The sequence below is a fragment of the Amborella trichopoda genome, chromosome 12 (assembly GCF_054954075.1).
Source record: "Amborella trichopoda isolate Santa Cruz 75 chromosome 12, AtrichopodaSantaCruz75HAP2 v2.0, whole genome shotgun sequence".
In the NCBI taxonomy this organism is placed as follows: Eukaryota; Viridiplantae; Streptophyta; class Magnoliopsida; order Amborellales; family Amborellaceae; genus Amborella; species Amborella trichopoda.
Genome location: NC_142347.1, coordinates 19138555 through 19151036, shown reverse-complemented (window position 1 = coordinate 19151036; position 12482 = coordinate 19138555). Strand labels below are relative to the sequence as shown.

Sequence of the window (12482 nt, the reverse complement as noted above, 5' to 3'; positions counted from 1 at the left end):
TAATCAATTTATATTTTCAGAATTATTTTTTTCATATTTTTATTAGGTGCAACTCACAAAGATGTACACACTCTCCAAATTTCAGATTATTCTGATTAGTAAAAATATATATGAAAATTGAAAACTACCAGACAATTATGACTGTGCGATGACAGCAATTAGCATCCTCGCTCTACAACCCTAAATCCCCAAAATCAGCAACCCTAGATTCCGTGGACTCTAGAATCTCTCTCACAAGAAGCCTCCTCCATTCTCAGCAACTATAAATAAAAAATAGTGGTTTAAATCAACCACTCACAGCAAGGTACGAATTCAATTTACTTTTGGCATGATTTCATGAAGTTCTTCTTGAACATATTTAGCTGCATTTTTTCAGAGCTATTTCATTGTATATCGTCTTTGTGTTTCATCTCTGCATGCTATTAATCCGCCAACTCCTAAATATATGGACTTCTACGATTTTCCATCAAATTGGATTATGCAGATCATACAAAATTGCATCTCGGACATGGCAGTTTGGAGATCATTCACAGATGCAATAATTTTTTATTTGAATATTGGGGATTTAGGTTTACATTTTTGTGGATTTAATTGTCTTTGTCTTGTACATTTACTATGGAATTTTTACCCATATTTCTTCACCATTATCTCCCTGCAAACGATTCCAGTATTTGCTTTGCTTTGCTTTGCCATCACCATTGTCACTCTGCAAAATCTCCATCTTGATTTGTTTTCTCTATCTCTCTCATCTTTGTTGAATCCGAATTTTTATAAGAAGAGGCTCAAATCTGTGGCAAAAATAACTCCAAATACCAAAGTAATGTAGTTATGAATTTAGATTTTCATTTTATCTATATTATGCTTATTTCCTTTACGTGACAATTTGGGGAAAGTGTTTATTTTCTTTGCCTGCATATTTTAATGTTTGGCTCTGTGAATTCCTAATTTGGAGATTTTTTTTTTTTTTTTTAAAGTTGTTGAATGGCATCCATTGATGTTGCTTTGTTAAGTGCTTGATTTTTTAGTTTAAAATTGTCGAGTGGCATCCATTGATGTTGCTCTGTTAAGTGATTGATTTTTTTTCATTAGGTTTGTTTACTTTCAATCATCAAGCATTTTTGTTTGTTAATGGTTCAAACAGGGTGGAATTCATGTTGCTATGTGAAGTCATAATTTGGAGAAATATTTTACCGAAATTGTTGAATGGCATCTATTGATGTTGTTATGTTAAGTGATTGATTTTTTTTTATTACGTTTGTTTACTTTCAATCATCAAGCATTTTGGTTTGTTAATGGTTCAAATAGGGTGGAATTGATGTTTCTCTGTGAAGTCCTAATTTCGAGATTTTTTGGTTTAAAATTGTCGAGTGGCATCCATTGATGTTGCTCTGTTAAGTAATTGATTTTTTTTCATTAGGTTCGTTTACTTTCAATCGTCAAGCATTTTTGTTTGTTAATGGTTCAAACAGGGTGGAATTCATGTTGCTCTGTGAAGTCATAATTTTCAAAAATATTTTACCGTAATTGTCGAATGGCATCCATTGATGTTGCGTTGTTAAGTGATTGATTTTTTTTCACTAGGTTTGTTTACTTTCAATCATCAAGCATTTTGGTTTGTTACTGGTTCAACGTAGTGGAATTGATGTTGCTCTATGAATTCCTAATTTGAAGATTTTTTGTTTTAAAATTGTCGAGTGGCATCCATTGATGTTGTCCTGTTAAGTGATTGATTTGTTTTCATGAGGTTTGTTTACTTTCAATCATCAAGCATTTTGGTTTGTTACTAGTTCAAACAGAGTGGAATTCATGTTGCTCTATCGTCCCTACATAAATATCTCTTTATTACATCACGCCAAAGCAAAATAGGTGACTTCCATTTTCCAGCTAAACATTGTAAGTTCCACCAGCCTCACAAATAGAAATAGAGGGAAGTGGGGTTCACGGTGTCTTGAAAGGTGCACGCCAAGCCCGGATAGGGATATCCATCCCTATAAATCCGCCCCCTCTTTCTCTCTCAATTCATGCTTACTGATCTCCTCTGTATCCATGCTTACTGAATTTCAAAGTGAAAGAAGGGAAGAAGCCTAATAACCAGCTCTCCTCTTCCTCTCCACCCACTAGTCCCCCACAGAAGATGGAGAAAGACAAGAGCCCCAATCACCAGCTTCAAGAACTTGAGATTGTCATAACCCAAGACCCAAAAGAAGAAGGGAAGACAATGAAAGTGAAGGTGAGAGAGGAGGATAAGTGGCCTTTTCTCTTGAGAGTACATGTTGGTCACTTTAGAATAAGCCTCTCTCTGTGTAGCCAAGCCCTTTTGTTGAAACAAATGAAACATTATTATCCTTCTTCTCACTTCCTCTCTCTCCTCCCTTCCTTTGCCTTCACCCTTCACTGGGCCTTGGCCTCAGTCTCGCTTCTCTCTCTCTCCCTCCTCTACCTGTGCAGGTGTGCTCGACACTGGGCTGCGGTTCAAGCAGAATTTAGCAGTCGCTTACGTGTTAACTACCTTTTTGCCCCATCGATCTCATCCATGCTTTTGCTCCAATCATTTCCTTTCTCCTCACGTGAGCTCCGTAGCCCCTTTCATAGGGTCTGGTTTTGGGCCTCCATAGCACCCGTGATTGCTTTGGACCTGAGGATATATGGGCAATGGTTTACTCGGGGGAAAAGGTTCAACCTTGCTGCTGTAGCTAACCCGTCGGCCCACCTTTCGGTGATTGCAAACTTTGTTGGTGCAAAGACTGCGGTTGAGTTAGGGAGAGAGGAGGTGGCTCTATTGTTGTTCTCGGTTGGCACGGCTCACTATTTGGTGCTCTTTGTTACTCTCTATCAGAGAATCGATGGTTGCGGCATTCCCCGAACACTATATCCTGTGTTTTTCCTTTATGTGGCGGCACCCAGCGCTGCTAGTCTCGGATGGGGAGCTATTTCCGGTGCCTTCGATATTGCTTCCAAGATGTTCTTCTTTCTTGCTCTCTTTCTCTTCACTTCATTGGTAAGTGAAAATACACAGAATTAAAATCTCTCTCTCCTTCTTTGACTCTGTTTTTCTTTCCTTCTTTTTTTCCGTACTCATTTTTTTATTTTATTTTATTTTTTTAATAAAAAAAAATAAGTTTTGGGCTCTTACTTTATTATAAAAAAACTTTGAGATTTCATCACGACAAAGTTCAATGGTACTACCACCAAATCCACGTACACTAACACTTCTGTCTCCTTATCTGACTCGTGTTCCTCTCGACGGCGCCTCTCTCCACCGACTTGTTATAAATGTGATAACTTTTGAGTTCGTTATGGAGCATTCAAAAGCAGGGAGAGAGGCATGAGAGGGTCTTCTGTTTTCTAGAGATTTTGTTTGACCTAACTACCGAAATTCCCTTTGAAGCAATCCTTTTTTTTCTCCCGCCGCAAACTTCGTATCGCAATGTCCAGCTTGGGTTGGCTTCTGAAGCTTGTTTTTTTCCTACCGTGTGGGGTTTTAGGGCAGCCGCAGTTGTATAGATTACAGCCTACTGACTACAACCGATGTCACATGACACAAACAAAAACAGATCGATGACCCAAATTGTCGGTTTGGCAAATCGGTCTAGATCAGGAGTCTGGATCGACGATCCGGCTAGGTGAATTGCCAATAACAAATAAAAAACTGAATAATAATAGTTTTTAAAATAAAAAAAATAAAAAATGTGTCCAGATTGTTCGGTTTTGTGACAGAACTAGTCGCTCTAAAACCCTGATTGACCGCATACCATGAGATGGGTTGATACTCAGTTTATTTTAGTTTTTCTTTTTATATGAATTGGTCTTACATGGGAAATTTTGTAGGTGCATGGACAACATATGATTCAATGAAAAATAAATTGACATGAGGAAAAAAAAAATTAAGTGATCAACAATGTAATACATTTATCTCTTATTGTACCAGTGCTTTTCTATTGGAACCAATAACAGGGATCTCGTTGCTTCTTTTGGTCGGCATTGCAGGCAGTGAGACCCAATTTCTTCAGGAAAGCAATGGGGAGCTTCCATGTGTCCTGGTGGGCCTATCCCTTTTCTCTCACTATGTTAGCATTGGCTTCCATTGAATACGCGGAAGGCAGCACGGCACACGTGCTGAAGCTGTTACTATGCATCACCTCCATACTAGTAACAACAGCAATGGTGGCCCTCACCGCTTTCAACATGAATTCGCTTTTACCCAACGATATCATCCTCTTCCCAAACAACCTAACCCCACCTCTCTCTCCCTCTGATATCATATTTCAACGTATATTTAATTTTTTAAGATTATTTCAAAGTATTAACCGTAGGAGTGGAGTCTAGAACTTTATGTTGAGGTACCTGCCCCCTTTCGGAATTGAAATATCTAGTGTAAAATATCAGGTTTAGTTAAGGGTGAGGTTCGTATAAGTGTCAACCTTATACTATTGACGGAAGGTGCACTTCAAAATGATGCTTAAAATGTAGTGTCGGTGCCGCAAAGCCTTGTAATGATACAAAAATCTATTGTTGTCCCCCATTATGAAATTTAAAATTTTGGAAATGGTGACGATCTGACAGAACTGTAAACACTTGAAAATCTTGAAAATAGACGGTCTAGATAATGTATCAGAAGATGAACTATTTTTTGCATTGGAAATCCCGTTTTTCATGTCTATCAATCTCGAGGTCGAGATGATTGATTTGAGGGTTTTCCAGCCTAAAGAACAACCTTTTCTAGTGGGTTTTTAAGTATAACCTTATATAAACTTGTTTTTAAGTATAACCTTATATAAACTTTTTCCTTTAGTTGAAGATGACTGATGCAATGTTCATCAAACAGCGACCTCTTCTTACACAAGTGTAAATTCTTGACTTTTGTTCGTGAAATGGGAGTGACTTTGATATTTATGCGCTACTTCTCCGCTACCTTATGATGTGAAATTTTGTTCGACTCCTATATATTGCTATATATTGCTGCTATTTATTATAAAGAAAAATTATGTACAGTGTTCGAATTATGGCCTTTAAAGCTTTGTGTACAATGCTAGCACGGTCAAGAGTAGAGCTGCCAACCGGGCTGGCCCTGGCCGACGCCCAAAAATCCGGTACCTTGTTTTGGGCCGCCACAAAAATAGGCCCGGACCAGCTCGGCCAGATCAGACCCAAAAATTCACAAAAAAAACCAGGCTCGAAACGGTACGGCCCAAAAATAGTATGCATAGGCCCTAGTCCAGACCAGGAAGGCCCATCAGGCCACTGCCCCAATCCCTCCCCCGCCCCCTTCATCCCCCCCTTTTTTTTTCATTTTTTGGTTTGGTTTTGTTTTGGGTTAAACTTTTTGGGGACTTTTCTTAAAGGAAAAAAAATTGAAAGGACCCCATTACGCCTATTGAGCCTGGCCTGACCCCGGCCTAATTTTTTTTTTTTTTCAAACTTTTCTTACAAAAAATTGCGAATGAATTTTTCAAATATTTAAAACCCCTTTAAATAAAAAAAGTACTAGAAAGAGAGGTGAGTACACGTGGCCTTTTTGGTCTCTCATCCGTTTAATTTTAGGGCTTGATTTAATTTGAGCTCTTGGTTTCCTTCCTCTGGCATCTGATCATTTGGGTTTTCAATTTTCACTCTCATCAACATGGCATCAAGTCCCCTTTTCTTTAAAAATCCATTCTCTCTCTAAAAACCCATTTTCTAGTTCTTCTCTCTCCAAAAACCCATTTCTAGAAGAGGGGCATGAATGATTTCAGGCATTTCAGCCCATCCCTTTAAAAGTCCAGCCCCGACCCGATAATAGCTGGCCTTTCAATGGCCCAACGCAGATCATTGAAGTAGACTGGAACTACACATGAGCAAACTAGAACTACACATTCAAGCTTACACATGAGAAACCAAGTAATAGACTAGAACTATACATTCAAGCTTACACATGAGAAACCAAGTAATAGACTAGAACTACACATTCAAGCTAGCCACAAAGAAATGTTTACATTAAACCTCCTTAGACATAAAAAAGAGTAAAAAAACAACAAAATAAGAGAGATAGAGAGCTCTAATATGCAAAATCTCTCTGCCCAAGTTCTTTCAACTGATGAAAAAGGCCAAGCACCTTTGAGAACATGTTGATAATCCTCTTCATGAGATAAACCTTGTTCTTCTCCAGTGCTATCTCCATTAACAGATGTTTGATACTTATGCAGTTCATACAAATGGGAAGATTGTAAACACCAAAAGAACCCATACAATAACAGACGCAGTAGAACCCATAGAATCACAAACGTAGTTACAGTGGATGGTAAACACCAAAAAAACCCATAGAATCACCATTATTGCATTCAAAGCCATCAAAAGAAAACAATCTGGTAACTTGTTCAAATGAAATACTAATAACTAATCAAATGAAAGACGCATGCACCTTGCAAAGTACACTCAGTTGAGGAGTGTCAAATATTGGGGTGAGTGTGGCCATTAAAGGCCTTGTGAATGCTTGTAATAAACATTTTGATATAATGGAACGTGAGCCGTTGGATTTTGTGGGGAAGAGATAATCCAACATGCTCCCAAGTATTAATGGCAGTATCGTGAGACTATGAATCGTACAGATCAGTTTTACTAGAACAATTGAGAACTCAACTTTTCTCTATGCTCTTCTCCATAGCCATGAAACTCTTCTTAAAGAGGGATGGGAGGAGGCTGTTCTCCAATGTTCGACTTTCCTCATAGAATCTCTGAGAAACATGGCCCTCTTATCCTGGAAGGTGGGTTGTTATCTTCTACCCATTAAATAAAGACAGCTTCTCTCTCTAAGAAGCCTTTTTAGTGACAAATATTAAAATGTGTTATTAAGATAAAGAGAAAGAAACATGTCATATTTGAAGCCCTATGACCACCCACAAGTATCAACATCTCCCACTTGGCTACGAGGGCTAGATATATTGAAATATCATAAAGTCTATACCACTTAGTGAGTTTAACATTTTTGAGCATATCCTTGTCATGAGGCTTTTCACACTAGATTTATAATAAAAAATATTCAAAGTCACGTTATGGCCAAGACATCAAAGAAAAATATCCCATTTGGGAGTTCTTGACTTAAATATTCCTAAGTCCCATCAAAGTTATATGCTTTGATAATATTTCTACACTTAATCCCTTTGTTAAAGGGTCTGCAATCATATCTGAAGATAACAAATAACTTACAGTATTCCATTCTTTTCAATAATATCATTACTCAGATGCCTCAATCTCGCCCTCTGGATCTAGGTGATCGGTTGACACGTGTCTAGGGTTAAGAAGACCTGAGACCTGAGATCGCTCTCTCAGGATCCTTGTTCACAAAACAAAGGCAGCTGCCCAACTGGTGAGGGAGGAATTTTATTCGTGAGGTGGGGACCAACCTCACTTGAGTCCATGACTCACTCGGGCTTACTCGCGCGAGCACCCCCTTAGATAACGACGGAAAACCCCTCAGTTGCTTCAACTGATTTGAAATCGCCTCTCTTTACCTGCAATCTCCTTGTTTTCTGTAAAGTACTAACATGGTTAATTTGCAAGACAAGTGGGCCGATGGATCCACCCTTGTCTTGGGGTGAACATGCACAGATGTGCACATTCAGATGACAGGGAAGATAAGAAGTTACGACGATGAAGAAGAGGATTTGAATAAGGGGAAAAAATAAAAGAGGACTTGACAAGGGAACGAGACTAGGATGATAGCTGGACCAATACAGTGACCGACTCGGAGTGGTAGCAAGACGGGCACGGTAACTCAGACCGGCACAACGGTAATACTACTAAAAACCAAGGCCGATATGACCATCCTAATTTGGTGTGGCAGCAAGATGGGCATGGTACTCTTGACCAACACGGCGGTAATACTGCTTAACAGCCAAACCGCTATGACAGTACTAGATTGAGTCTGTCCTTTAGTCAAGAGAGAAGAGAAGCAAAAAGAAGAGAAAAGCGCAGAGGAAAGAGGCAAGGCTAAGGAGTAAGAAGGTCCCGGCGACATTAGACATCGTTGCCCACAGCCAGGGAGTAACGGTGTCGTGGTCCCTAGATGGCGCTAGACGGTGCTGCTCGCGGCGGAGGCAGTGAACTACAAATGGCATTGGCCATCGTAGTCAGTGACGTGGGAAGGCAACAATTACCCTTCACAAGGAGCGATAGATATCGCCGTCTGCGATAGGAGTGCAAAAGAGAGGCCCGCAGACGGCGGTAAGCAATGCCGTCTGTGACAGATGCGAATCACAGGTGATAGCCCCATGGGCGACAATAAGCATCGCCGTCTGCGATAGGTACGGGACACTGAAAACATGTCTGTGGACAATAATGACTGTCGCCGTCTGCGCTTGTGCAGGACACCGAAGATACACCTGCGAACGATGGTGAGCAGTGTCGTTTGTGACTCGTGAGATGAAATAAATATAGTTCATGGTCGACAATGCATCGCTGTGCGTGACACTAATCTTGGAACCGAAACAGGAGCCCGACCCAATGCTTGAGCACGACCCGGCTTGCCGTGTGTTCCTTCAGACAGTGCTATGCATGACTAACGTCGTACATGAACTATGTTGAGGGAAAGAGACGAACGAAGAGGGAAGGAAAGAGAAAGAAGTTCGCGCATGGCACTGCCATCGCCATGCACGATCAGCGAAGTCACATGAAGAGGAAGAGAGAATAGGGAGTGAAAAGAAAGAGGGAGAGAAAAGAAAGAGGGAGAAGAAAGAAAGAGGCATGCACGACACAATCACTGTTGTGCATGGCCTTTGAGAAAAACTCAACATAGAAGAAGAAGAAAGACGAAGAAGAAGAAGGAGAAGAGGAGAGAGAAGAAAACATAGAAAAACAAAACCGAAGAGAGAGAAGGGAAGAGAGAGAAAATAACTTGAAGATAGGAGGGGTAGCACTCTAAACTTTCTGTCTTCTCTCTCTCTCCAAGATGTGCCCAAGAGAACTCAAGAAGAAAACCTTAATTTCTATTGATCAAAAGTTGAATCCTTGTACAATGATTTCGAGATCTCTCAAGTTCTTTTTTTTTTTCAATGAGATGTAGCATCTATTTATAGACTAGGGCTAAAATGTGAGTGGATTACCCAAAACTAACCTTAATTGGGGATAATTAAAATTTATTTAAATTAAAAAAATAAGAAAATAGGGTGAAAAATGACTAATTTGCCCCTACTTAACAATTGGAAAATTTCAAAACAATCCCTGCTGAGAACTAAGGACGTTCTTGATTCTTCTCCAACGATCCATTGAGGATTCGACGTCTGAATGAACAAAAGATGATTGCAATCGTGTAGGGCTCAATGCTACGATCATTTTGATAATAATTTTAAGCCATGAATCACACTTTCACATAACTTGAAATTCACATAGATCTTAAAAACTTTTAATCGATAGTGCATCTTCATGTCATCACGATCGCGTTGTAACAAACGGGACTCGATTTGGTGCATGAACGAAGTTTTTGTAATCTTGGACTTTAGTCAGAATTTGGGATTTCGGTTACCAGAATCTGCTGTGATTTCTACTTGATCTTGTGCGAAATTCAATCGTTCATCACACGCGGGGTTTGGACCAGTGATAGCTATGGACCTTAAACACGCGATGCAATGGGTCTCACATTGATCGGGCTTGCGGGCGTTGTGATTTGGCCACTCAAGTGAATGGAGGTCCTGCTGATTTTTTCCAGCTTGTGACTTCAAATCTCGAACTTCTCTCTAGCTTTTCTCCTGGCTTGGTGATCGTCACGGGACGTACCACATATCAAAACGCTCCTCTCGACAAGATTAATACGCTCCAACATGTTTGAGCGTGATCCAATCTCGAAAGAGGGAGATATGGGCGTCGTAAGTGTCCTATTCATGACTGTTCTTTAATGGGGTTTAGTTGCAGGGTGGCCACATGAGAATAGTGTGTGGCCCCTCTTATTTCGATCTTTTACCCATAACTTCTTCCTAGAGTGTTTGTTTAAGCTGAAATTTGACCCTGAGAGGTTTTCAATCATGTCGAATCCAATGGAGGTGGTCCCATGCCTGTTTGATGTTCTAAAAGTAGGGTTCCAATTATAGGGGTCCATTTCAGGGTGCTAGAGGCTGATTCTGCAGAAATGTTTTTTTGTCTGCACTACCTTAGACGAGTCAGAATGCAACGAAACTTGACAGAAGGCTTTTAAGAGTCCTTATGAAGATCTTGACCTGTTGTAGGGCCATTATGAGACTGTCAAAATTTCCACCATTTGTCGAGCTTTATTGACCGACTTCTCTCTTTTATTCCACATCGGGGACCCATGATGCCAAAAAATGTCTTCAATTATCATGCCCCACCGAATGTTGTGCTTCAAGAGAAGCGAGAAGAAAAACATTCGAAAAATTTCCTTCGGCTTTATTTCTTTTTTTCTTCCTATCCACAAGACCATGTGGACGTCGAGGAGAAATTCACGTAATGTTGTAACTAGGATGCCCAGACATTTGTACGCATTTGTCGCAAATGCATCCATGGAGGCATTGGGGGAGAAGATACTTTGAGGGATCTAGTAATCATCATCCTCACCCTGGACTCTTTTTTATTTTGAGGGTTCTCTTGTTCATCTTCCTCACCCTCAAGGACTCTTTTTGTTTTTAGAGGGATCTTTCGGTCATCTTCGTGACCCTCAAGGACTCTTTTGTTTTATTGGAGGGATCTTTCGGTCATCGTCCTCACCCTTAATGACTATTTTTATTTTTGGAGGGATCTTTCGGTCATCGTCCTCACCCTCAAGGACTCTTTTTGTTTTTGGAGGCATCTTTCGGTCATTATCCTCACCCTTAAGGACTCTTTTTGTTTTTGGAGGGACTTTCGATCGTTGTCCTCACCCTCAAGGACTCCTTTTATTTTTGGAGGGATCTTTCGGTTATCGTCTTCACCGTCAGGGACTCTTTTTATTTTTGGAAGGGATCTTTCGGTCATCGTCCTCACCCACAATGACTCTTCTTGTTTTGGGAGGGATCTTTTAGTCATCATCCTTACCCTCGGGGACTCTTTTTTATTTGGAGTTTTGACATCAGACGTGCTAACACTAGGGTTTTTTCTTCAAGCGTGGGCTAAAGCTGCGATGGTGAGTGTTGCATCAACCTGCTTTATTGGTCCAAGCGCACTTTGCGGGTTTTCACTTGGACTGGAGCTGTGGCGTCGTAGAGACAGTTTTATCAACTTCCTTTATTTTGGGGCTCTTTTACCTATGACTTTGCGGCCATGTCCACCCTTTTCATTCTATTTTGCTCACGGTGCCCTTTCGTGTTTTCACTGTGCCCGGGTTTTATTTTTGGACATTTTTACTCACGGTTTCGTGACCGTATCTGTCCACTTTTAATCATTTTTTTTTGACTTTTTTACCCATGAAGCCCTTGTGGGTTTCTTCATGTCTGTGTTTTTTTTTTTTTTCTTGTGGGGGCGTGTTAAAGATCATGTCTCAAGGACCTTCTGGAAACAATTTAACATCACATAACCTAGACGTGTACCATAGTTTACAGTCATACAGCTGGACCATGGTGGAAATGGTTGATGTTGGTATGGACGGTGGATAGTGGTGACCCATTGGCTAATGATGAATATGGATGGCGGAATGGTTCACCGTTTCATGAGCATGGGTGAAACTCACTGAAGAATGGTGAATGTTGAAGAGGGGCATGGACTCCTCAGGGAATTGATGAAGATGGGACACGCAAAAGGGTATTGTACGCGCTTGTGTGTGTGGAAGCATGTTTAAAGTCCTGCCTCCTAGACCTTGTTCGAAGTAGTTTAATATCATGTGGCCTAGACGTGACTATAGTTTTGAGTTATACAGTTGGACCTTAGCTATGTAGTTTAAAGTCATGAAGCTAAGACCATGCAGTTTAAGGTTGTGCAACTAGACCTCCACTATAGTTTAAGGTCATATAGTTCTGACCATGGCTGTGCAGATTAAAGTCTTCCAGTGAGGACGATGCAGTTTAAGGTCGTGCAACTAGACCTCCGCTACAGTTAAGGTCTCCCTCCCTTAAATTAATATGGAGTAATTGGGTATGAGTGAAAGGGAAATAGTAGATTAAGATGCATAAATGTAGAACAGATAAAAATGATGTTGAATGAGTGTTTAAACATTGCCATTGAACTTGGAAAATTACAGAGTAGTTTCCTTGTCAAATTTGCTAAATTTGCTCGGCATGAGTAAGGCTTGTGTGAGATTTTAATTTGACATGTGCGAGGGTGTGTACGATTTTAATGGCACGTTAATACTCGATAAAAAGAAGTTTCCCAGCAGCTGTAAGGGTTTTTCCATGAACTTTTTGGTGACCACATGGCACCCAAATGGGCCCAAATCGGTATTGAATGAAAGATATGTGTGTCTAGTTCATTTTTTCTTCTTACGCCTATCTCAAATCTTATATGAATTGAAAGATGTAGGTGTGTCACTGCCCACAGTTACTGTGGTTCCAGCCACTGGCACCCTTTGCACCACACTTTTGACTTAGCAA

At 40.3% G+C, this 12482-nt stretch overlaps 1 protein-coding gene across 1 annotated transcript; it reads left to right on the top strand.

Annotated features, from left to right (window-relative positions):
• The first annotated feature begins 1560 nt into the window (after positions 1-1560).
• Positions 1561-4889, top strand: LOC18436989 (S-type anion channel SLAH4). Its single transcript, XM_020668968.2, has 2 exons — positions 1561-2998; positions 3988-4889. The coding sequence occupies exons 1-2, from the start codon at positions 2135-2137 to the stop codon at positions 4324-4326; spliced, it is 1203 nt and encodes a 400-aa protein (XP_020524627.2). The 5' UTR covers positions 1561-2134; the 3' UTR covers positions 4327-4889.
• Positions 4890-12482: the final 7593 nt, after the last annotated feature.

Coding starts and splice junctions, on each gene's coding strand:
- LOC18436989 (XM_020668968.2), top strand. CDS start 2,135: ATGGAGAAAGACAAGAGCCCCAATCACCAGCTTCAAGAACTTGAGATT. Junction 2,999..3,987: donor TCTTTCTCTTCACTTCATTG/GTAAGTGAAAAT, acceptor TCGGCATTGCAG/GCAGTGAGACCCAATTTCTT.